General features: G+C 37.5%; 1 protein-coding gene across 1 annotated transcript; it reads left to right on the top strand.

Annotated features, from left to right (window-relative positions):
* The first annotated feature begins 13,186 nt into the window (after positions 1 to 13,186).
* On the top strand, positions 13,187 to 20,825 carry IL17B (interleukin 17B). Its single transcript, XM_053719838.1, has 3 exons — positions 13,187 to 13,487; positions 17,258 to 17,592; positions 20,001 to 20,825. The coding sequence occupies exons 1-3, from the start codon at positions 13,467 to 13,469 to the stop codon at positions 20,254 to 20,256; spliced, it is 612 nt and encodes a 203-aa protein (XP_053575813.1). The 5' UTR covers positions 13,187 to 13,466; the 3' UTR covers positions 20,257 to 20,825.
* The last annotated feature ends 6,776 nt before the right edge of the window (positions 20,826 to 27,601 follow it).

Raw genomic sequence — 27,601 nt, forward strand, 5'->3', positions numbered from 1 at the left:
GGCATCTTGGTTGAAATCTTTAATTCATCTTGCCTATGTTGAGTCGGGTAAAATTCCGCCTCAGAGAATTACAGCTCATTCTACTAGGTCAGTATCTACTTCCTGGGCGTTTAGGAATGAAGCTTCGGTTGACCAGATCTGCAAAGCAGCAACTTGGTCCTCTTTGCATACTTTTACTAAATTCTACCATTTTGATGTATTTTCTTCTTCTGAAGCAGTTTTTGGTAGAAAAGTTCTTCAGGCAGCGGTTTCAGTTTGAATCTTCTGCTTATGTTTTTCGTTAAACTTTATTTTGGGTGTGGATTATTTTCAGCAGGAATTGGCTGTCTTTATTTTATCACTCCCTCTCTAGTGACTCTTGTGTGGAAAGATCCACATCTTGGGTAGTCATTATCCCATACGTCACTAGCTCATGGACTCTTGTTAATTACATGAAAGAAAACATAATTTATGTAAGAACTTACCTGATAAATTCATTTCTTTCATATTAACAAGAGTCCATGAGGCCCACCCTTTTTTGTGGTGGTTATGATTTTTTTGTATAAAGCACAATTATTCCAATTCCTTATTTTATATGCTTCGCACTTTTTTTCTTATCACCCCACTTCTTGGCTATTCGTTAAACTGATTTGTGGGTGTGGTGAGGGGTGTATTTATAGGCATTTTAGGGTTTGGGAAACTTTGCCCCTCCTGGTAGGAATGTATATCCCATACGTCACTAGCTCATGGACTCTTGTTAATATGAAAGAAATGAATTTATCAGGTAAGTTCTTACATAAATTATGTTTTTTCCCTCCACTCACTATTTTGTAAGCCCCAGCTTCTCAAGAAACTAAGTAGCCTGATAGTCTCAAAACTATATTTTCTGGGAATATAGTACTTTGTCATAAAGGAGTCTAGTGTAAATATGTCTATACCTTCATGTATGTCACCTACCAACATATCTCTATGCTCTAACCACATATTCATATGTAATTCCTGTAAGCACCATGCCACACTCACAACAGGATGGATAGGCGAAGGGTGTGGAGCCATATGGCCTCTATGTCTATTTTTATCCCAAAATCTAAAGGCGTCAAGTATAAGTGGTTGAGTTATACCAAGTTTGTCCCGGCAATGTGCAGGAATCCAAACTAAATCAGCTAGTGTCATATTCAATGGTATCATGTCGCTTTCGACTTCTTGCCATCTGAGACTGGAGTCTGCAGTACCCCATCCCATGATATGAGACAACCTAGCTGCATCGTGATAAGCCAGTATACTTGGTAATGATAGACCCCCTTGCCTAATGGTTCTTTGTAAACTTCCACTGGAAATCCTTGGCTTCTTACCTCCCCAAATATATACAGAGATCATACTTTGTAATCTATTAATTATCAATCTTGGTATTTGAATGGGGATACAACGAAAGAGATACGTGATTTTTGGGAGAAATGACATTTTGATGGAGGCAATCCTGCATGTCCATGAAATTTCTGAGTACTCCCATGACTCCAATATCTTTTTAAACTCCTGCATTCTGTCTGTAAAATTACTATCTATCATTGTGGTCATGTCAGGGCCCAGATGAACTCCTAAGTGTTTTATGCTATTTTCTGTCCACTTAAAATTATATCTGTGTTTGATATCTAACATTACATCGTCTGGAATCCCTATCGGCAATGCTTCCGTTTTAGCTAAGTTTAACTTATAGAAGCTGAGCTCTCCAAATTTCTGGATAACATCCATGAGGGAGGGTAACGAGGTTTTGGGGGAAGTCAGCAAAAGGGTGATATCATCCGCGAAAAGCGCAATCTTATTGGAGGAGTCTCTAAATGTGATACCCTCTATTCTAGCATCTCTCCTAATAGTCTGGGCAAGTGGCTCTATAGCAAGCGCGAATAATAAGGGTGACAAGGGACATCCCTGCCTTGTTCCATTAGACACTATGAATTTTTCGGATTGAAAACCTACCCCCCTAACTGTCGCCGTAGGGCAAGAGTATAAAGCCCTTACTGCTTTTGTAAATTGAAACGGGAAACCAAATCTCTCCAAGACTCCCCATAGGTAATCCCACCTCACCCTGTCAAATGCTTTTTCTGCGTCTAGAGACAGGGCGAGGAGGGGGACCTTTTGTCTCTTAGCTTCTGACATTATATGGGCCAGTCTTCTAGTATTATCAGGACCTTCCCGACCAGGGATGAACCCTACCTGGTCCCCATGTATCAATATTGGTACTACTTTAGCTAGGCGATTAGCCAAAATTTTGGAATATAGCTTGGTATCTATATTTATCAATGATATGGGTCTGTAACTTCCGTATTCTACCGGGTCTTTGTCAGGTTTTAACAATGTGATTATGTTTGCTTCTAGAAACTCCGACATTACCATCCCTTGTTGCATGATCTCATTAAAAAATTTATATAAAACTGGAATAACAAGCTGGGAAAATGTCTTATAGAACTTCCCCGAGTACCCATCTGGGCCGGGTGCTTTTCCTATCTTAAGTTGTTTGATTGCCAATTTAATCTCTTCAGTCGTGACCTGACCTCCTAAGGCTTTTACTTGGTCTGCCGACAAAGTGGGGAGATCTAGGTTCTTTAAAAAGGAACTAATTTCGTCATTCCTTGGGAGTTGATTACCCTGCGTGGACTGGATATTGTAAAGGGATTTATAAAATTTACTAAAGGCTAGTCCTATTTCTTTAGGAGAAGAAACTAAAGCGTCGCCTCTATTAATAGCTACAATTCGTTTCTGAGCAACTCGATTACGCAGTTTATTCGCTAAAAAAGTAGTGGGCTTATTGTTACAATAATAAAATCGCTGCTTGAACTTGTCTAGAGTTCTCTGGATTCTTACAAGTTCTAAATGTCTGATCTGTTTTTTGATCATCTGAATTTGTTCATTGACCTCAGTGGAATAGATTCTAGAAATTTTAAGTTGACACTCTCTAAGTTTACATGTTAATTCAGCTAGCGTGCCCCCTCTTTCCTTTTTAGCTTTTGCCGCTACCTTGATATAGTGACCTCTCATGTACGCTTTGAGAGTAGCCCAAAGGTTTTGATAACTTGTTTAATTTCAGGTATTCTATCATGACCTCATTAGCATGTTGTATATCTGCCGGAGAATAGGTTATTGGGGATGGAAAAGGGGAAGGAAGGGGGGGAAAGGGGTTAAGGAGGAGAAAAAAAAAAGAGAAAGATGGGAAGAGAAAAAAAAGGGGGGGGGGACTTTGTCCACGGGTGATCTACTATCCAATTGCACAGACCTCTGCTTCTTTATAGAGGTAAAAATAGGAGCTACCTATAACAATATTGAATAAGTAGCGGATGAACACCGCCTATTTGTCCACCTATAGAGGAGTGAACACTATATGAGAAGTTTAACCTAGTTCAACCTGCTTAAATTATAACTACCAACAACTTCTGAAAAGGGAAAAGGGAAAAAAGGGGGGGGGAGCCAAGTCGCTTGTAATGTTTAGGAACAGTGTGTTTCCGTCTCAATGGTTATCTTGGTAGGTAGTGAAACTTAGTATCCTGGGTTGACTAATGTTATTTAAAGCAGTGTATGGAAAATGTGATTTAAAGTATAACTGCAAACAACTTCCTAAGAGGAAAAAGGAAAGATAAGGGGGGGGGGGAGCCAAGGCCTCTTACAATGCTTAGGAATGAAGTGTTGCTGTATTATAGGTTATCTCGGAAGATAGTGAAACTCAATGTCATGCATTGACTGATGCTATTAAGGCAGCGTATTTAAGATGTGAGTTTTGATAATGTCTATGGTACACTACTGAGGTAGGCCTAGCGTAAGGGAAAAAAAAAGAAGAGTAAAATGTATGTGGATAGGAGAGAGTCTAGGTGGAGAAATACTCCGCGACTGAGCTGAGGAGAGAATAACTAAAAAAGAAAAAAGAAACATTCTTACAGTAAAATAAGGGGAAGGGAAACAATAAACATTTATACAAAAACATTGCTACTTCCCTTGTGCATAACTATATTCTCAATCTCCATATAGCAATGGAAAAGGAGCATTAATACATGACCAACCTTTATATTATTCGTTCCGTGTTTCAATGATCCTTTGGAACCTATGCCCATTAAGCAAAAACTATTAACATTCTTATCTTATTCTTAAAGAGTTAGAACTAAAAAATATAACTACTCATAACATCTGCAAATTAAGCTTAATAGAGCAATTGACCTGTTGTTATAAGTTATCTGCGATTGACAGCTACACCCTGAATTAGTGAGTTAAGAATCCAACTCTAATATAGGAAGCTTCTAGAAAGTCTTAAAAAAAAATACTTAATGTAATGTTCGGGTCTCCCATTGTGGATGTTGAGGCTCTATCTTGTTGTTTGTTTGGCCTTTTAGACTGTGGTTGCCACTCTGCCGCTGATGGTCTTAAGTTCTTCTGTAAAGTTGGGGCATGGTCTGGAATTGCTGTCTGTTGCCCTAAACCTAGAGTTGTTAGAAGCTTCAATCCCTGTTCGAGCGAAGAAACCACATAACTCTTGTTGTCATGTTGAAAGAAAAGTCTCACTGGGAAACCCCATCTATACTTAATCCCAGCTTTCCTCAAACCCAGTGTGATAGGTGCAAATGATCTCCTTTTTGCTAGGGTAAAAGAAGAAAGGTCTGGAAACAATTGTACGCCTGGATATTTTTCATTTAGCGTAGTATTGGAGAAGGAGGCTCTCATCAGTCTTTCCTTAAAAGTAAAATAATGGAGACGGACAATGACATCTCTTGGTAATTCTGAGGCCATTGTTCTCGGTTTAATTGCTTTATGAGCTCTATCGATCAGAGCATCTGTTTCTTTAAGAGGGCCCAGAAGGACTTCAAAAAAGGGCAAACAAATAGTCAGGTAGTTCAGAGGGACTGATATCTTCTTTAATACCTCTTATCCTGATATTATTCCTTCTGGACCTATCTTCGATGTCTGCCATCTTGGATTCGAGGTCGCTAATGATTTCAGCCAAAGATTGGGCATATGAGAGCAGGTTAGCCTGATCTACAGCCATATCTTCTTGTTTTCTCTCCAAGGTCTCAGATCTTTCACTTTGTGTATTTAAATCTCTACGTAATTCAGCCACAGAGTTCCGAATTTCAGACCTAAGTGAGGTGTAGTGGGTGTCTATCTTAGATGACAATGCATTTATCGAATCCAGTATCTTTGAGTCGGAATGAACTGTTTTCCCTTTTGAAAGGGGCTCTGGGTCAGGGATCCCCTTATAGGAGGGAAGTGAATCTCTGGACTCGTCATCTGAGCCTTCTCTATCTGAGAGCATTCTATTAGAAAAATGGTCAGCTACTGTGCGTTTGGGACCGTCTCCCGGTCTTTGTTGATGTTTTTTCTTGTTTGAATGTGCCATTTTAAATTGTTTACCGGGGAATTTATTGCCACAAGGATCAGGATCTAAAAAGGATATAACTTTAGTGATGTTATTTCTTCAGACTGATGTTTATGAATGAGTCTCTGTAAGTAGCTACGATCACTGTACAAAACGTTTGGGCTTGCTCCTAGTAATGTGTCAGTCGCCTAGCTTCTCCACCTCTCCCCCATCTAGGGATCTAGTGTGCGGACATGATGTGGGTTGGTCCCTTTATTGAATTTTATGTTTTGTCCACATAGGATGTAAAAAGAAGAAGGAAGCCCACAGTAGTTAATGATAAGCCTTTAACAAAAGAACCTTAGTTAGCACCGCACCTCAGGGATGGCGTCCTCACTTGACCAGGACGGGAAAAGGAGAGAGGGTATGACCTGCTGCAACACAGCACAGCAGGAAAGGGGGAGGTGCGTGCTTTATCAATTTGAGATTTTAATATAACAGGCAAGTAGAACAGTTCAAATGACACAAGGGCCACAGAGAAGGGGACAAGGGAAGAGTAACTTCTATGCCATCAAATATTTCCCCACTGTGTCCCTGAGGCAACAATTAAAGAAACTTTCTTTTTGAGCAATGTAGTCAGACCAGTTGTTTTCCCCAATAACAGGTAACAATTATGTGAGTTGTAAAAGGTAGGAGGCTTATATAACTTTGATAATTCTTATGTGAGGCTTAAGATGCTGGGACCTCCATCTCATGTGAACAAGCTGCTATGCATTTTCCCAACAAGTGAAACAAACAGACAGCGTGACCAAATAGCCAAAGTGAGATTATCTTTATATCAGCATATGACACGTAGATCTATTATGACAGTTCCAATAATGTAAATTTTATGGTCAAATAGTACTTTCCAAGTGAGAATATGCTTCCCCTAAGGAGAAATGCACCTGCCTGCTGAGGAATAACGATTTTCAGACTATTATCTCAAAAAGACAATAAGGGACACTGTCCAGATGTGGAAGTACAGTTACTGTCAGACCGGATGGTCCACTATGTAAAGCTGAGATTGTCTGAGAAGTCTTTATCAGTTAAAACTGTGTCTCACCCCTCCGGTGTGTGGTGATATGTAACTGCGCAACAGTATGACTAAAAATGGCGAATTTTCGCGCCAAATCCCTTGTGTTGTGCTGCAACAGTCTCAAACTAACTTATATTATGAAATATAAACTTGCCCACACTAGAGTTCAATTTGGGCAGCTTCACACAATTAGCTCAGGGGTGCACAATATTCAGAGAAGTGTCGTCCTGTATCTGTTCTCTATACCCAGTTTAATTGACCGGTCCCGGTGTGCTTTAGGCCAATGTCACTCACTATTGCCCTATATGATTTACCTCTCCGCTTGGGCACCGGGAGATCTGGGTCCTCCGATCTGTCTCACCTGAAACTCTTCCAAGTTTTACCCTCGGGTTCTGAGCAGATCACTTGGCTTCCGATAGCTGTGTGTTGTGTTCAGTGGCTCAGTGTGAATGGCCTCAGGGTCCAACCGGCACCGCTGCTAATCACCGCTGTCTGAGCGCCTGCTATCCCTGCAGCTGTGAGTCTTCTGATGTCCTCCGGAGCGGATCCCCGACCCTCGGGAGGTGATGAGATAGCAGGCTTTAAATGGCCACTCTGTCGATGCGTTAACCCGGTACTTGCAGCGATATTCAGAATGACAGGGTTCAGAGTCTATGGATTCTGCAACACCCGGGCTTGTTCAGTACATATTCAGTGAATCTCCAACTTATTGAATACTTCTTGATCAGCCAGCATAGGTCACTTTATATAGTTTAAACCCTGATTTTGTCTATAAAATCACGAGAGCTACATAAAACCACAGCCTCTTCATATAGCGGTTAGCTCCGCCCCCCTAGTGGGGCTTTTTTAATAGTTAGATTATTTTAGTTTTAGTATAGGGCCTTTTTATTTGTAGATGCTTTTTTTCACTGTTAGTGTTCCTTTTAACGTAGGGGATCCTAGGTTAGGGGTCTTGGGGGTTTAGCAGTTAGGGGTTAATATAGTATGGGGTTATTGTGATTTTTTTGGCAGTTTAGGAGATAAATGTAGGGGTTATTGATTGTGATTGGTTGTGGTGGTTAAGTAGTTTAGGCATTTTATTACAATGGGGGTTGTGGCAGTTTAGGGATTAAGTAGTGTAGGGGGTTTATTGTGATGGGGACTATGTAGATGTATATAACATTTTTTTATTAAACAAATAATTAATTAATTAATGTATTAACAAATTTCATTAATACGTTTAGTCATTCAGGCTGCTGCCGTTCGAATTAATTAGCTAGGCAATATTCAAATGAATACAGATTAATAATAATATTATTAATAACAATAATGTGATGAGGATGAGAGAGAGAGAGAAGGGAGAGAGAGAGAGAGAGAGAGAGAGAGAGAAAGAGAGATGAAAGAGTAATTGACAAAGGAGAGAAATAGAGAGGGTGAAGGAGACTGATTCTCTTATATATCGTAAATTATCATTATAATTCATTTTCCATTCAACTCGGATAGATTAGTTAAAAATACAACAACATATGGGACCCCATCATCCCACACAACCCTCCTGGTTAAAAATACAACGATGGAGTCCCATAATAACGTAATATTCTGGTTACAAGATTCGATATATAAGAGAATCAGTCTCCTTGCATTGGGGTGGACCCACTGATTTAGTGAAGCGTTAACAGTTGTATCTATCGCAGAACCTCCGGTTTGGAGTGTTACATAGAAGGAGGGTATAGAAGGATCCAACCACTTAGATTAATATGTGGTAACAATACCAAATACCGGTAATGACATGAATGTGAATAGTTAAATATATATCTCCTACGTAATATTGAATCACCATGTTTGAATAAACTGTATTTTAAACATACACAAGTTATCTTATAATGTAAAGTAAGTGAACGGTGGAGCGCAATTACATTTAACACAGCCGGTATATGCAAGCTTTCAACATCGAATGACACTCTGCTATATAGATTGTACAATCCATTATTCTCTATACTAGTAGGTTAATTGTCCAATAGTACAAAGCGCTACCCTGCAGGACAAGTATTTGCAAACTACTAAATACAAGAATGGGGATATTGTTTACTATTGATATTAGCAATTGTTAATTGCAAGATCAAATAATTGTCTACTTACCAAAATGTATCAAACAAGCGCCAACCCGTAGCACTAGTATTTACAATCAGTAAATGTATACACATTATATCAGGAATAGAGTACGATAATAGTGACACCAATATATACAATATGCAACAAGAAATAAAGTGATTTTGAAGAAGAGACTGTTCCTGGGCAGAAGTGGTTAGATCAATAACGTAATATTCTGGTTACAAGATTATCTCAGACCATCATATCGCTGCCTGCCCGGCACTCACTGCCTCTCAGTCTCTGTAACACACAGCACACAGCATGGATGAGAGGCAGTGAGTGCCGGCCGGGTATGAACAGCTGTTAGCTGAAATTGCAGGAGCGCGCAGGGACGAGACTACAAGACTCGAGAAAAGGATCCTGTACTAGTGCAAACTTTTGGGAGACGTCAGAGAAGGAGGGGTCAGGCGGCCATTTCCAAACTGCCAGATGAGATCTAGTAAGTTTATTGTAAAGATAGTTAGTTAACTAATCTAAATAAGTTAAAGTAATTTTTGGGTTGACTGTCCCTTTAAGTGAAAAGTAAAACATACCTACAAACACAGTATAAATAAAAGCCCAACATTGAAAGGACAGATAACACATTTGGATAAATATTGCTATAGTTATAAGTGTAGAGAATAGTGTAACCATTTTCCCTGAGCTCATAACATAACAGCTAGCTTGCATATTCAGCAAGATATATCTGATCATACAAAAGCCAGATATAAAGTACAAAAGTGTAACTGTTGTAGGACAGCCTACAAACCATATACTAGGGGCACGAGTTCCCAAATGGCAACACCAGCATACTGCATGCATTCATTAGTTGTAATTGTAATAGTTCATTTATTATTTCTCTGATGAATCTATTGCCAACCATAATCCATAGCTTTGTCTTTTAGCATCCTATCAAGTAGTGATTACTGTTAATAGCTGTACACAGTTTCATGTCTATCACAATGTTTTCTGCAGCTATTAGCATAGATAAGTTTTAGAGCTTGCCCTGTGAACTGTGCCGATGAGCAACAGCTCTAGAGACGTATATCATAAATAAAACTATGTATGTATAATGAAGAATGCAAAACAGTGAAAAATTGCACTTCTTATAGCAGAATTGTGTGTAATACAGGTAGAAATTAAAACCCTTTATCCAAACTGCTTGGGAATGGAAATGGTTTGGATTTTTAAAGATTTGTATGTTTGCATCTGTAAAATGGGACAGTTTGGAGAGGGAATGGGACCAAGTGTAAACAGTAATATCATATCATTTAGGCAATATTTACATGCTATAATACAGCTTAGGCTATGATTACAGCGGATTGGAAAAAAACGCATAAGCTGGTTGTGCTGCGCATCTTTTTCCTCATTTATATGGGTGTCTTGCTGTCCTATTTTTAACAAGAAGAATAAATGCTACGTTTTATACAAGAGCAGTGATTTTTCTCCTCTTTTCTTTGAATAATACAGCTTTTACATGCAACCGAAAGGTAGTTTTAAATCATTTTTAATACTTAAGTATACACAATACCCTCAGAAAGTACTGTAATCAGAAATGTAATTTTTGTTGTAGTTAAAAAAGAGAGACACGACTCTTCAATCTTTCCCCTTGGTAGAAGGTCGGAAAGTGTCTGTGGAAGATACCCAGGTTAGGAGTGGTAGTCGGTCTGTAACTCTACATTAATAGTGATGTTATCTTATTTCAGAAAAAAAATATGCTTTGCTCCGTCTGCCTTCCTCTATCCCCCTGATTTTTACAGAGCAGTTAAAATTATTTTTTATTTTATAGTCCTTATATAGGTTTCAGCAACATATAAAAAAAGTTCTCCCAACATTATCACTGTAATGGTAACTTTAAGTATTCAGACACATAGGGAAAATTAGCCAGTTGGGAAAATTATTTAGGACCAAAAATATAGAAATAGACCACAATATTAGGAAAGCGTGATATCTTACTGAAAACTCTTCACATAGATGTAGTGACCTTTGGGAGGATACTGGGATTCAGTTGTAGAGGTTTTAGTATTCTGACAATGATCTATGAAACACAGCTTGCCATGTTTATAAGGTAGTGTTTATATTGTAGGCATCTGTTTGGGACAGTGCTCACCTGCCTCTGTATCCTGTGTAAACATATTCCTTAGTTGAGCTGCACAGATGATGAGATGATATCTGCCTTTCAAAAGCAACTTTGTCAATATTGAACTATTCATAATGTACTGGGGGCAGCAGATGTATCACATGTAACATGTCAGATGTTGGAGAAAGTACTTGTATGGAATTATAGGAGGGGCCAGATGAAGTATGAGGGGAAATAGCTGTTTATCCCAGTTTAGCCCTAAACGAAATCTACCAAGACAAAAAACAATACTGAAGCATTGCAATCTGCAAATATACACAAATGAATCTAATAATGTTCCTCTCACCAAGGCTATTAGCTATAGAAACATTTTATAATCAGGGCCAACTTATCTATTAGGAACCATAGGCACAGTCTTTAGGGCCCATAAAATATTTCAATTTCTTCTAAGATGAGAAGAAGAAAAAAAAAAGATTTTTGTTTTCACATCTGAAATCCATAATCTAAACAAATGATAATTTACTGATAACTTGTAATTTGTTTGCTCTGGTGAGAGGTGATTATTCTCTTTGTTTCATCCTCCCTATCTGCCTGCATTTGTCAGTTGCATAGCCTGTTTATGACAGGGGTGCCTGAGCCCACAGCACCACACACTCAACCTCAGATCCGTGAGTTAGGTTCACAATTGCGGGCAAGCCCTTATGCAGGTGCCCTCCCACCCCTTAGCAATGTCCCTGCTCAGACATAGAACACCTAAATGATTGCAGATAGGAGGCCTACTTAGTCTTAGCAAAGATTACTTCAATAGGCGATAAAAATACTTCTACTGTGTTGGCACAAAGACAAATAAAAATCCAGCATGAATTATATAGTTGGTGTTATACAAATGCAGATGTCAAATATAATTTGTAATACTGTATTTATTTTAGAAAGGAGCCCAAGAAAATACAAGTGCCTACTTCCAACACAAGTCATAATGCAGACCTGTCAATCATCCCTGGTGGCACAGTGGATAGGATTTTATTTATTTACATAGGCAAAATGTTTAAGACTATTAAAGTTTTGGTTCATTTTTTAATGCCATGATCTGTTAAATATTGTTGCTGATTGGTCATATCCAAGCAAGTCTGGACATCCTTAGAGGCGTATAGAAATCTTTTATGCAATGTACAGTAGCCAGAGGTCACCTTCTCCTACATTTGGATCATAACAAATGATCTGAATGCACATGCCTAGCAAAAATGTTTCTATTGAAAACTCAAATAAATTGATGTGCAATTATGTTTTCAATTTTATTTCCCATTAAGTTTACACTTTAGAGATAATTATAAGCAGCCTTGATGGTTTTTTTATTGGTTCTTAATTGCTATTAAAATGTATGTTTCTATGTCTCAAGCTGCTCAGAAAACAGGATATTTATCAGGATATACTCAATATAGTCACTAGCTAATATTTTACACCCAATCTACTTACATATTTAACCAAATAAGGCTAATCACTATGTTACATCTAATTTGTGGACAAGGAATGGTGCTGGAATCATCCCCGAGTATGAAAGAGGAGAAGGATATGATTAACAAGTGAGAAAGATGAGCCATGCAGCACAGCTGAAGACTTGCAAAGGGAGCGGTCAGTGAGGGAGATGCCAGTTAAGCAGAATATCACAAGTCAATTCTGAAAACCATAAAGATTGATTGAGGGGTTTTGTGTATCACTAATGATAGCTATCACACATAAAGTTACCAGGACTGTGTGGACTGATAGATATGAGATCTGAAGGACAGTTGTGGGCACAAAAGTATTCCAAGATAGTGGGCATGGGCAGTAAACATTGCAATTGCGTCAACAATGTTAAGGATTGTTGACATTCTTATGATATTACTAGATGATAAAACAATGAATTCAGTTTTGGACATGTTAATTTCTAAGTACCAGCGCAATAGGCAACATTTGAAGCGCAGTGCTATTTTTTGTGTGCAGTCAGCATGTGATTATTAATGTCCTAAGGCAACCAGAGATCCATAAAGCTCTCAGGAATGTTACAGGGGAAAAAAAGTTGAAAAAATAAAAAATCACATTCCAATTATAACAGGGCTACTTGGCCTTCTAATACAGGAGTTATATGCATATTCACATGTGGCTTAACCTTAAAGATAAAAAAAGAGATAATACTATTATTTTTTGGATATATTAATTCTCGATGGCTTAAACTGCAAAGCTCATGTGGTGACATATTTAAATGTCACTAACCAAGAAGAAAGTGTCGCTGGATTTCCCCCCAACTGTTGGCAAGATAACAGTCACAAGCTGTAAACGGCATACATCCCATGCACTGGTTATACACAGCTTCTGTCCGCTGCTTGTATGCGCCGTGACCCCAGTGCTAATTTACACACACAGCAGTTACTTGCTGACAATGAACTTCATGCCTAATTCTAAATTAGCCACAGCAGAACAGATTGTGTAAAGGGATATCCTGCCCTTTACTGCAGCTGGTAATACTACATTTCCACAATTCTTCATCTAATTGGGGAATTTCAGTCCCAAGTAGGTTACAAAACAAGCAAATAAACAGTGTGTATCAGCCAGGTCTGTGTGCTGAGTGTGAGAACAGAGCCGCTGTGCCAGTTCCAAGTCTGCAAACACAGTCCTTGCATGTACAGTGAGGGACACAGACAAGAGGCACAGAACACAGAGAGAAAGAGACAAGCTGGGCCTTTGTTAACATTGTACTCAGCACCTTTACAAAAGGATTGTGCAGTGGTTCAGGCCCAGCCCAGTTGAAAAAAGCACCCAAAGAGGGTGCAGCCTGAGCCCCACTGACATTCTGGGAATATATCCCGTGGTTTGTGAAGTCTCTAGCAGTGGCTGTTAGCCTCTAACTCAGCACAATGCTTGGCTCTCATAGACTGGTAAGTTTTATTTGCTGTAGACATCTGGATATTATATTTATATATTATGCCAGGGGTTGCTAATTGTATTTTTATTAGGCAGTGTATGCAATATGCTGGCTGTGTATAAACAGCACTATTAGATTGGAATATAGTAGTTGGCGACACATGGTGTATAATGTATAAGCACATGGCATATGTTAAACATATGGGCATATTGTGTTGGCACTAGTATCTGTATACAACGTGAATTATATGTTACCAGAAAATCCAGGTTAATTCCCAGCACAAACATAGAATAAGAATAGTTCTGAATTGTGGAGAGAAAAAAATGAACTCTCAGTTCTGTTTCTTTATTTGGATTATTCTGTCATCTTGGTATAACCTAGTTAATTTATTTGCCGCAGAGGATTGCAGCAATATGAGTGTGGAATATTGGATATATGTTTAAAATACGCTTTATATAAAATAATTCGGCACCATTTTTTATTTCTGCAATATCATACAACCAAATGAGTAACCCTGGTTTACTTTGTATTTTCTTTGTTCATTGCTTTCACCTTATTGTATACAGTACTAGCGGAAGTGCTTAGAGAGTGTAGTTTCTGACAGGAGACAAGGTAATGTAGTGTGCTTTTGTGTCCTTTTTTATATCCAAATAAAGGATGTTTATGTGAACCATTTGCACATGGGAAATGTCACTTCATAGTTTATGTTATGGTGTATATTTAAGGCTGTTAGTCTGTCCCCTTTCCTGGCCTGCTGTTTCTACACACCTGAGGGCAGGAAAGATATTAATTAAACCATCCACTCCAAGTAATAAACAAAAACTGGACATATAACCCTTTCCCATGATGCCTTGTGATTAATTTTGACAACATTTCTGTTAAAAGACAAAAACCTAAAATCAGACTATCACCTGTTGCTTACAGACTAGGTTTATATGTTTTAATTAATTTGAAAATGCAATAAGGTATCTAAAAAAAATGAGAGAAATATTTTGTACAAATGTTAAAAGGTTATGAATATATTAAGATATTACACAATGGGAAAAATGGAAAAACATTAAGTGCAACACATAAATAGTAAACCATTAAACTCTAGAACATTTTACTTATCCAATAACATACACTTAAAATATTATACATCCATCTTAAGAGGATTGTAGTAAAAATATTTGTTGGAACTTCAAATTGAAACTGATTAGTATTGTCTTTACTGCCCACAAGCCAATGTAGGAGATAAAGCAGATAACATGAGACGGAAGGTGCACAAGGGTGTATAGTATGCTTTAAAGGGACAGTCTACTTTAAATTCTTATTGTTTAAAAAGATAGATAATCCCTTTATTACCCATTCACCAGTTTTGCATAACCAATATTATATTAATATACTTTTTAGCTCTATGATTACCTGTATCTAAGCTTCTGCTTAGATGCTCTGAGACAACCCTTTATTTCCGTATGTTTTACAAACTTGCATTTTAGCCAATCAGTGCTGGTTCATGTATAATTTCACAGGACTGAGCATAATCTTATCTATCTGGCACACATGAACTAGCACTGTATGGCTGTGAAAAGCTAATAAAATGCACAGAGATAATAGGCAGCCTGCAGGGGTTTAGGAACAGGCAGAGGTTTACCGAATATAAAGTATATTAATATAACTATGTTGATAGTGCAAAGCTGGGTAATCGACAGTAAAGGTGTTATGTAGGTTTTTTTAAACAATAAAAATATCAAGTAGACTGTGCCTTCAACAAGCACGCAAAATAAATTACTCACAGAGTATTCTGAAACGAAATCAGGTATTTGAGAGTGAAAGCAACACAACTGTGCAATGTATGAATTGTGAAGTGCTTACAAATTGATAAAATATTTAGCTCAGACACATAGCCATACATTGCTATTCAAGAGTAACACGTTTCAGCCTAAAATAAAAAAAACAACAGAACCACTTGAAAAACTTGGTGTGACCAATTAGGATTAGCTGTAAAATATTTTTTGTACTGCATTAAGCAACCATCATTTATTATGCAGCCAGGTCAGGCAATTTGCAGCATACTTTAAAGGGATATGAAACCCAAATATTCTCTTTCATGATTCAGACAGCTTTTAATGACGTTGTTCCATTTGTATCCTTTGTTGAAAGATATAACTAATTAGGCTCAGAAGCTGCTGATTGGTGGATGCACATATATACCTCTTGTCATTGGCTTTCAGATAGCTTCCAGTAGTGCATTACTGTTCCTTTAACAAAGATACCAAGACAATGAAGCAAAAGTTGTTTCAAATTGTATGATCTATTTGAATTATGAAAGATGTCCCTTTAAGTTACAATATAGAGCTCTAGGCCATCTAGGGATTGTGAATTAAGTACAAATTCCAAGGGTATTTTACAAGATAACCAAGCAAAATAAAAAACGCATGTATATTACAAAACTGTTTTATTTTAATAAATTAAACAAATTAAATTTATGGAGGATTAGATTTTGAGTTTAATATTTTTGTAATTTAGGGTGACAATATTTGTTCCTTAAAGGGACAGTCTACACCAAAAATGTTCTTATTTAAAAAGATAGATAATCCCTTTATTACCCATTCCCCAGTTTTGCATAACCAACACAGTTATATTAATATACTTTTTACCTCTGTGATTACCTTGTATCTAAGCCTCTGCAGACAGCCTCCTTATCTAAGTGCTTTTGACAGACATGCAGTGTAGTCAATCAGCGAAGACTCCTAAATAACTTCACGGGAGTGAGCACAATGTTATCTATATGACACACATGAACTAGCACTGTCTAACTGTGAAAAACTTTCAAAATGCTCTGAGCTAAGAGGCGGTTTTCAACAGTTTAGAAATCAGTTTCAGCCTAGCTAGGTTTAGCTTTTCAAAAATACCACCAAGGGAACAAAGCAAATTTGATGATAAAAGTAAATTGGAAAGTTGTTTAAAATTGCATGCCCTATCTGAATCATGAAAGTTTAGTTTTGACTTTACTGTCCCTTTAAGGAAGGATGTCTAAGAAAATTACAGGCTGCAATTAGGCAATTGAAAACATTTAGTTGAAAAGCATCTCCAGAGTGTTTGCCCTTAAATAATATGGTCTCCCTACTTTATATATGTCCCAGCGGCTAAAGGTTCCAACAAGTGAATGCAGTTGCCATCATGCCTACATTTAAAAGGACAATATAGGGAACATGTACATTCCTCAGAGCATGTAATTTTACCACTAGTGACACTGCAGGTCTCTGTGTTTAAACCCTACACAGAAGTAGACCTACCCTTTACTGGGGATAAACACATAGACTTGCAGGTAAGCTAACAAATTAGAGTATGTCATTTTTATCTATAATGGCCCTCTAAAAATTAACTTGCCTACTTTAAAAAAGTGTGATACATTATCCTTAAAAAGCTTAAGACATGCATATAATTTGCATCTAAGATTATAGCATGGATATAGTTCTGCTAAATTATATAGAGCTCAAAATAACAATAATAAATTCAGATTATGGTTTCAGGGCAAACTCACACATTTTATCATGCTAATGCTAATATCTCGGATAATCTTGTTTTATAACCATGATGACAAAACAGCGCACAGCTCTCATACGGGATGGGCCCTATAGAAGACATCTACAGTCATAACACTAGTACCTAAAGCCCTGACTGGACAGATGGGTCAAAACACTCATTTGCATAAAATTATTAACTAAGTTTTTAAAGGAGGCTTCATGCCAGTTTGGGAGGAAATACTGACTTCAGATACATTATGGTCTTTTTTTGCAGTTCTTGCTGTTTTCCACTTCTCTGCTTCTGGCTCCAGCGTTCAGCTCAGACACTTCAAAAGTATCAAAAAACAGAAAGAGAGGTCACAATAAGGGTAAAGAAATTCCTGGTACGCCTTATGACAAAGTCACAGGAAAGGCTTCTCCTGATCCTGTTCTAGGGGGGAACTCATTTGCTCCCTCTCAGATGTATAGTCTGGTGGAAGATTTCGAACAGAGTCTAATGGAGATGGTGAGTCAGTTAAGAAATAGCTCTGAGCCTTCTGGGAACCGCTGTGAAGTGAATCTGAGGCTTTGGCTCTCAAACATGAGAAGCCTTTCACCCTGGGCGTACAGGTGAGTCGTGAATGACATCTTACATGCATAACTACAAATAAAGGTCTCATGGTTTTTGTTCTATACTTATTAAAGCCAAACACTAACAAATTTTGACAATATTTGATCGAAACAACACACTTATCTGTAAAATTTGTATCTATATCATTTAATTCCTTTCATGGTTGTTCCTTTGATATTTATTTTGTAAATTAATAAGCCTTATGCTTTAGATCCACCTAGAAATTCAGTTCAGTGTATCACGATATTATGTTGCTCTCAGGAACTCACAGATGGCGCGCACTTGGGCATTGATGATAGTTAAGAGAATTCCAGAGACATCAAGAGTGTCTTCACTAACCATTAGGTTATTCTACTGCAATATATTTTACATTGATAGTATATATTCTAAACAAGCACACAATTTGCTATCTATATAATGTGTAGCTACAGTGTAAGTTTGTATCAGGTGCTTGTAATTTTAAATTGCGTTAACAAAATTATTTTTAAGTTGGTAGCGTTATGGGCATCCTCAATGACTGGAAATGCTGAAAATTAGTTGAATAGTTTTGTGGCAATATTATATGTTAAAAAACTTACTTTTCAAGCTAAAGAGACAGGAAACAATTACCCAAACCTACAGCAAAAACTGATGTAGAAATCTTTATGAAATTTGAAATGCAGTTACATTTTATCACTTGGATATAAATGTTAAAAATCATCTAAACAGAATAAATGAAGACATGTCCTGTAGTGATTTAGCATCAGAGCTATGAGGGAATTATAGCCCTAGATGTTGATCTCTAAGGTGCTGTAGTCTGGATGGCCATGAGTATGTGCACTGGTGTCCTGTACCATGTATATGTATACGTGGAGATCAGACTACACACACTCACCTCATATGCACACACATTTTTACAATAAAAAAAGGAAAAATGTTTGTTAATTAATGTTTCACAAATGAACATTAAAAGCATGCAAATTCCAAAATTAAAGGGACACTGAACCCAATTTTTTTCTTTCATGATTCAGATAGAGCATGCTATTTTAATCAACTTTCTAATTTACTCCTATTATACATTTTTCTTAGTTCTCTTGCTATCTTTATTTTAAAAGCAGGAATGTAAATCTTAGCAGCCAGCCCATTTTAGGTTCAGCACCATGGATAGCTCTTGCTTATTGGAGGCTTACATTTACCCACCAACAAGCAAGCATAACCTAGGTTCTCAACCAAAAATGGCCCGGCTCCTATGCATTACATTTCTGCTTTTTAAATAAAGATAGAAAGAGAACAAAAAAATTGATATTAGGAGTAAATTAGAAAGTTGCTTAAAATTGCATGCTCTATCTGAATCATGAAAAAAAAAGGGTTTAGTGTCTCTTTAAACTCCCCCAAACCACATAATTTATTAACATAACAGAAGAATACAGTATTTGACAAGGAGTTTAAGTTCAGACTTCCCATGCTTTTAAAGGGATAGAAAGATCAAAAAAGAAATATGCATAGGGGCATTTCAATGTGAAATAGAAACATGTTTGCTATATACTTCCATTAGCAAAACTGCTTCTAGTAAAGGTTATTACTGTTTCTCTGCGGCATATGTACATATCCTGTGAAGGCCCATGCATCAGTATTCAAACACCATGCTTTTCAGAGAGTCAGCTGTGGCTTCTATGTCACAAATGATGTCTTCAGAAGCAATAAACACAACCACCAGCTCTCTGAGAAGGTGTGGAATTTGATTACTGGTGCACGGCCCTCACAGGATATGTGCATATGCTGCAGAAAAACAGTAATAACTTTTACTAGAAGCATTTGAAAGTTTATTGCAAAAAAATGCTTCAATTTCACATTGAAATGCACCTATGCAATTTCATTTTTGATCTTTATATTCTTTTAATGTTTGATTGGGAGCTTAAACTCTGGCATTAACCCACATTTTTTTTGGCATTGAAAAAAAGCCAAACATTTCTAGATATATAAACAGAATATTGTCTTTTTTAAGTATACTGTATTTGCCAGGTGTCTAGTATTTCAGCTTGCTGTTCAGTAATTGGAACATCTAAGTCAGTGTTTCCCAAACCCAGTCCTCAGGACCCTTACTCAGGCCAGATATTCATTATATCTTAACTAGAGCACAGGTGAGATAATCAGCCGATGGGTGAGCTGATTGTTTCACCTGTGCTCTAGTTAAGATATAATGAATATCTGGCCTGAGTAAGGGTCCTGAGGACTGGGTTTGGGAAACACTGACCTAAGTGATCTGGGTCTGCATAATAATAATAACTATATACATGTTATCCCTTGTCATATATAAATCTCTCTCAAGTTCACATAATGATTCTGAAGAAATGTGTTATCTATGCTTGTTTACTGAATAAGAACATGAATGTTATTTTTTAAACTATAACTTTCTGTCTCTTTGCAGTATTAATCATGATGAGAACCGCATTCCAGCTGATATCCCAGAGGCACGTTGCCTATGCACAGGGTGCATTAATCCATTTACCATGCAAGAGGACCTTAGTATGTCTAGTATCCCCATCTATAGTAAGATTCCTGTAAGAAGGAGGCTATGTGAAGGAAGCGTCCTTGGACTCAGACCACGAAGAAGGAAGAAGTGCCATAAAGAGTACATAGCAGTTATGGAGAATATTGCGGTTGGCTGCACCTGCATCTTCTGAGAACACCTCTTCTTCCCAGAAATGTAAACACACCTTCATTGCAGGAAAATGTCAACCTAATAACAGCACACCACGATGTTTCATTATATGACCACTACTCTTCTTTCAGCATGCACCAGTATGTTAATGTCAGAATTTAAGTTCCCACACAACTACATAACTAAGAAAATCCTGGGTTTAGCGTTTTCACCAATGGAAATGCCACCCCCTAACACTACAAATTTTGGACTTCTTTTTTTTTGTTCAGTGAAGAAGGTTTTTGTAATAAATACAGTGCATTCAATATGTGAATAAGTTCAGAGCTGAAGTTTCAAGTTTCTATTACTAAAAAAATTAAACCCAGGATTCCTCTTTGTTATGTTGTTTTTCTGATATCTTCAACTCTGACATTTTTTAATTTTTTTGCTACATTATTTCTTGCTTTTTAAAGACATGTATGATAATTTATAATTTGCTTAAATGTAATATAGCAAGTTTAATTTGTATGCAACCTGATATGTACATGTATTAGACATTCAGAACATTACAGTATAAGTTCTGCTACCTATTAAAAATGTAAAACATCTTAATTGGAATTTGAGTTTACAATTATTACCCGACAAATCATTATCAAAGAATTAGTCAACGGGTACATCCTTCAATGTGTTAATAAGGTTAAGTGCAAATTATCTTCCCTATAGATTTATTTAAAGGGATATGAAACCCAAACATTTCCTTTTGTGATTCAGACAGAGCATACAGTTTTAAAAAAAGTCTCCAATTTACTTATATTATCAAAATTGCTTTGTTCCCATGGTATTCTTTGTTGATAAGATATCTAGGTAGATGTCTGGAGCACTTCATGGCAGGAAATAGTGCTGCAATTTAGAGATCTTGCAAATGGTTAGCATTCTAGCAAAACTACTGTCCGCATAGTACTCTAGACATGTGTAACAAAGAAAATTTGATAATAGAAGCATATTGGAAAGTTGTTTAAAATTGCATGCTTCATCCGATTCATGAAAGAAAAAAAATGGGGTTCATGTCCCTTTAAACATAAACTAGTCAGATATATCAAATACATTTTTTTATACCTACATTTCAACATTATATATTTAAGTAAGATAATTTGCATTTACAAGTACCCTGTAGTTTTTGTTCATAATGGCAGGGCAGAATATGAATAGCAGGTTAAGGATGCATTTATTGGGATTTATAAGACAGCACCATATCTAGTATTACATATTCCTCTGAATAACAAATAGGCACAATAAACAAAAATATTGTTTATGCTTACCTGATAAATTAATTTCTTTCATGGTGGTGAGGGTCAATAATCCATTACCCCTGAGAATTACTCTTCCCTGTCACTAGGAGGAGGCAAAAATTCCCAAACCCCAAGAGCTCTGAAAAACCCATCAGACCTCACTGGTAAATCAATCTGATGTATAGCCAATCCAATAAGGTAGTAGAAGTACAAGAGCAAAATAATAGGCGCAGGGAAAAAGATGTACGCAAAAATAAAACAACACCAAAAAAAAAAACACAGGGTGGGATCTCATGGACTCTCACCACCATGAAATAAACTAATTTATCAGGTAGCATAAATTATGTTTTCTTTCATACAGGTGGTGAGAATCCATGTTCCATTACTCCAAGGAACTAATATCCAAGCTGTGGGGTCCACGAGTAATAAGAAATAGGGGTGGAATAAAAAGAAAATCTTTTTTTCAGTGAAAGAAAATCCACAACCCAAATAGAACCCAAAGCATAAACAGGGTTTTTTATTTAATTTGCAATTAAAATGACCAACAAGAGAAATTATTCTGAGACAATTGCCTTAAGGACTTCCAACCAAAGGCTGCCTCAGAAGAAGCAAAATCATCAAATAATATAATTTACTTAAAAGTATGCAAAGAAGACCAATAAGCTACCTTGCAAATTTGGTCAACAGAAGCCTCATTCTTAAAAGCCCAAGAAGTGGTAATTGATCTTGTAGTATGGGCAGTAATCCAAGTAAGCTTTATTGATCAAAAGTTTCAACCAAAAAGCCAAAGAAATGACAGAACTTGTCTTCCCTTCCCTGGAATCAAAAAAGTGAACACACAAACTAGAAGTGTGTCTAAAATCCTTACAATACTTCAAGGCTCTTATGAAATCTAAGTTACGAAGAAGCCTCTCTGAATAATTCTAGGATTAAGAACATAAAGAAAGCACAACAATTCCCAATTTATATAATCTGAAGACACTACCTTGGGATAAAAGTCAAATATATTCCACAAAACTGCCTTATCCTGATGCAAAATAAGATAAGGAGAATCACATAAAAGAGCAGACAACTCAGAGACTCTTCTAGCAGAGGAGATAACCAAAATAAACAAAACCTTCCAAGAAAAAGAAATTAGCTTAATAACAGGTTTTTTTTTTTTTTTTTTTTTATATTCTTTATTTATATATCCAACAGCAAGCATAATTACATACATTTACTACAGGTTTAATTCTAGTCAAAGCTTGAACAAAACTATGATTGTCAAAAAGACATGTGGAACAAAACTGAAAGAGCAAAAATCTGACCTTTCGAAGAGCTGGCAGATAAACCCTCAGAATTCTGAAAAAAATGCCAGAAAATGAAGGCCTTTCAGACCTTACTATAAATCTTCATAGCAACAGGCTTGATGGCCTGCATCAAAGTTTCAACAACAGAACCAGAGAAACCTCTCTGCCTGAGAACTAACCGTTCAATCTCCATGCAATTAAGCGTAGAGAATTAGGAACCTAATGGAAAAACTGACCTTGAGACAGAACGTCTGGACGTGGAGGTAGTGACCAAGGAGGGCAACTGGATATTTAAAACAGATCTGTGTACCAAACCCTACAATAAGCTGAAGCAATCAGGATTCTAGCCTGATTGTGGTAATCACTCTGGGAAGAAAAACATAAGCCAGCCAAACGACTATGGAGCTACCAGAACATTCAAAAACTCCCCTGAGGATCCTTGGACCTCGCATAGTATCTGGGAAGATTGTAGTTCAATCAAAAGACCAACAGATCTATCTCTGGGAGACCCTAAAGATTCACTATCTGCTTAAAAATATCCAGATGAAGAGACCACTCCCCTGGATGCAGTGACTGACGATTGGGAAAAACTGCTTCCCAGTTGTTCACTCCTGGAATATGAACTGCAGAAACCAGGCAACAATTGTCTTCTGTCCAAGAAAGAATTCAAGATACTTCTTTCATAGATAGGGAACTACGAGTTCCCCACTGATAAATTATGTAAGCCACTGCAAAAATGTGTCTGTCTGAAAACAAAGATAAGATTCCCTATTTTCAACAGAGGTCAACTCACTAGGGCTCTGACAATTAAACGGAGTTCTAGAACATTAATTGGCAACTTCTCCTCCAGAGGAAACAAACTCCTTGTGGCCTCAGAGATCCCCAGATTGCCCCCCAAACTGAAAGACTTGCATCTGAAGTGATCACAGGCCAAATAGGACAAGCAAAAGAAGCCCAATGTATAATAAAGCTGATGATCCAGCCATAAAGACAGGGATTAATTTGTTCTGTGATCTAGATAAATCCCATAAAACAGCTGAATATGATCCCTGCAGCATTGCTGAAGCATACAAAGCTGAAGAGGCCTCATGTAGAAATGAGCAAACAGAAAAACATCTGATGCAACAATCATGAGATGCAAAAGAGCAAGTGAGGAAAAGGAAAGAGATTAACACTAGCTTTAACCTTCTTAGATCTGTCAAAGAGAGATTCATAGAAACTGAATCTATCTGAACTCTCAGAAAAACAACCCTTGTCTGAGGAACTCTTTGGAAAATAGATTTTCCAATCATGTTGTTAAAGAAACAACAACGGGGGGCGGAGCTGGCCGAAACCCAGCATGGCCGCGTTTGTGTGAAGCTCCGTGATGCCAATTCCTTGGGAGCCACAAAACTGACAGCAGAGGAGCCAGAACAATGACTAATGGACATCACTCTGTAGCTCTATACTCCTGCTCACTACCAATCTGTTACAATCGCTTTAAATAAGCCGGAATGCCTAGAGCTGAAACTGCGCAATAGAGCTTGCGGCCTATCCGTGATATCGGCACACCACCATATGAACAAGAGAGCCACTCAGCCTCACCATACAGACCTCTGAAGCACCAGACTATGGGAGAGTGAGTACCCATCCATATAACTAAGGTCCCTAGTAAGGTTGGGCCATCATTACAGACCAAAGACTGCCCAGCTCTTCTCAACATTTGACAGGGGAGATTACAGGCCCTAGATAATTATGCATAAATTAGCATAGTAACGAAAGTGAAAACCTCTGGTCCTACTAAGGGGATACTTCATTCACATTCATTTTACAAAGGCCTAATCACTTTAAGAGCCACAACAAATATACAGCTCCTGATATGTATAAAGAGACCCTCCCTGGGATCCCCTTAATTATCACTAACGAGCTTCTGGTCATTTCAAGAAACCATGGCAACTAATGCAAATCTGCTTGAAGAGTTCATGAGATTGCTCAATAAACACCAGGAAGCTATTATTGGCAGTCTGGAAGGGGTATTTTGTTTGCACATCATAGAAGCTGATACCAATGTTCCTCATGTTATTACACAACGGATAGATGGGGGTACTATAGGGCCCCGATCTCCTCCAGCTCAACCTAACATCACTGAGGACCAAGAAGTAGCAGACCCAATGTTGATGGAACATTATGCGCCTAAGATGATACTGCTCAGGCATTTGATCAATGCCAAAGAAATATATTTGAAGGATAATTCTTCAGATAACATGGAGTATTCGATTGGTTTTGGACACAAGAACTCCAAAGAAATCTTTGACTCTTCAAGAAATTACTTGAGACGTTCTCAACCCAGAAGTGCTGATGCATATATACACAATAGTACAGCAGTATCCCTTATCACAACCCTGAGTAAAGACATTAAAGCAGGGGTAGGATAAATTAACTACGGTTATACAGCAGGTTCCCATGCTCCTATATCCATGGCTGTTTCTACTACTTTCCCAAAGTGATTTGGCATGGGGAGGCATGTCACTGCTTACTCACCCACAGCTCCTAAGCCTAGATAAAAGGACCATGATGATGGCATAAAAGCTTGAAACTGGGGAATTTGTATATGAAAATAAGACATGCACTGGCATACCCACTATAAAAGTTCCAATATTAAATGTGCATGTTTGGGGTGCATAATATAGTAGTTTACATTTGTTTATATATTTTAACCCGCAATTTCCAGATCTCTGGGACTGTTGAGTGTTTAGAATATTATATGTGCATTGGGGATTGATATGGTATGTTGTGGGGCATCTATCTCCTTTTTATTTATATTTTTTTCTGCACTAGACCTATTCCACTATTCAACAACTATGACCCAATAGGGCTTGGATTGGCTAAGTTTCAGAGACAGCATAATAATTGCTAATCTGCATTACCCCATAAGCCGACTACCTTGTTTTTGATTTTCACTGTATTGCCTATGCACTAAGTCTTTAGAATGTTCCTCATGTAGGGGTACTCATATTTTCTTAGAATTGATAACCATGTGTTATGTTTTGTGTTTCTTATAATGTAACTATAATATATATTTACAGATCAATAGATGCTCCCCTATCCATACTATAGATTAAAGTAGCTTTTATTTCCTAGATATACATGTAGAGGTACTAGAACATAGCACAACACACTAAAAACTGGTTTGCTTTCATTATACCCAAGGCTATAGCAGAGCTTTAAGATCCAAAAACTGGTCTGAAAGTTCCTTCTTTCTTTGGAAAAAAAAGAGATTAGAACAAAATCTTATCCCCTGATCCAACAAAGGAACAGGAACAACAAAAGAGAGTCAAAAAGAGCGCCCCCTAGTGTAGCCAATCACGGAATATGCAGACTCAAAATGATGGATAAAGGATACTCACATGTCCCAAAGGCAGAGGTATGCATAGGAAAACAAGCTGAGAGATCTCAGTGTCCCAGTGCACTGTTCTGTATGGCAGGCTGCTCCTTTCGAATACCAACCAGGCATGAGTGATCTAAAACAGAAATAGAAAAGGGCACCTCCTAGTGCAGATAAACCAAGGTAATGAATCCCCCAAACAATATGGAGCCCACCGATGTCCAGGGTACTCACATTTGGGAAAGCACTTATCAAGTGCCAAACAGACAGACTGGACTATTAGTAGTGGCCCAGCTCACTATATGAAACTGTAGAGATGATGTGTGTTAGCAAATATCCAACAAGAATTCCAAAAACAGACTCCAGAAAAAGGCTGCTTAATATGTATAAAACTTGTATTTATGTAATTGACAATATAGAATACTCAAACATATCTAAGCATCAAATATGCAACGCGTTTCTAAGCAACCTCTGCGCCGTTTCTTCAGGCATATGTTTTAAAGGAACAGGAATAATCACATGAATAATCACTCCTATAGATTCTAGATTTGAAACTTACTAAAAAAGGCCTGAGCCTTCGAAGGATTTTTTTGGAACATTGGACAAAATAAACCTTGATCTGGAAGGCCTTGTTCTGAAACTTATTCGATAACTCTGAGAAACTATTCTTTGAACCCAGAGATCCTGAACAGACTGAAATCAAGCCTCTCGAAAGAAGGTGCAACCTGCCCCCCTCTACCAGTGCTACTTTCATGCAGACTTGGATAAGGGAAAAGATTTTATGGACCGCTTAAGACTTGTTCCAGATCGAACTAGGCTTCCTGGCAGACCCAAAGGAACCCTGTTTGAGAGAAGGAATTAAACTTCTGTTCACTGTTCTGATGAAAAATCTGAAAACAATTAGAAGCTTTTAAGTTTCCCTTGGGACTCTTGTCCTGATAAAGAGAAGCTCCCCAGTCTCCAGTTAGAGAAGAAATACTAGGATCCAAACAGGAACCAAACAACATATTTTCCTGAAAAGAAAGAGATAAAAGCCTGGATTTAGAAACTATATCAATAGAGTAAGACTTGCATGAAATCATTAGCACATTTAAGCAATTCTAAAAGGTTACAAAAAAACTTCACTAGCAGAGTCATGAGAAAACTGCTTAGAAAGACTATTAAATCAAATGGAAGAAGCAGCAGACACGCCAGCAATAAAAACTGCTGGCCTAAAAATATAACTTGTTTGCTGAAAAGCCTTTGTATGGAAGGATTCTAAATTCCAATCTAAAAGGGTCTTTAAAGGAAAGACTATCTTCCTAAAGGGAAAGAAGTACAATTAGCCAAGGTAGAAATTGCCCCATCAACCTTAGAAACAATTTTGCAAAGTTAAAAATAAGAAGCTGGCAAAGGATACATTCTCTTAAACTTTGCTGAAGGATTAAAGGGAAACTATCTCAGAAA

Source organism: Bombina bombina, chromosome 6, assembly GCF_027579735.1.
Source record: "Bombina bombina isolate aBomBom1 chromosome 6, aBomBom1.pri, whole genome shotgun sequence".
Lineage (NCBI taxonomy): Eukaryota > Metazoa > Chordata > Amphibia > Anura > Bombinatoridae > Bombina > Bombina bombina.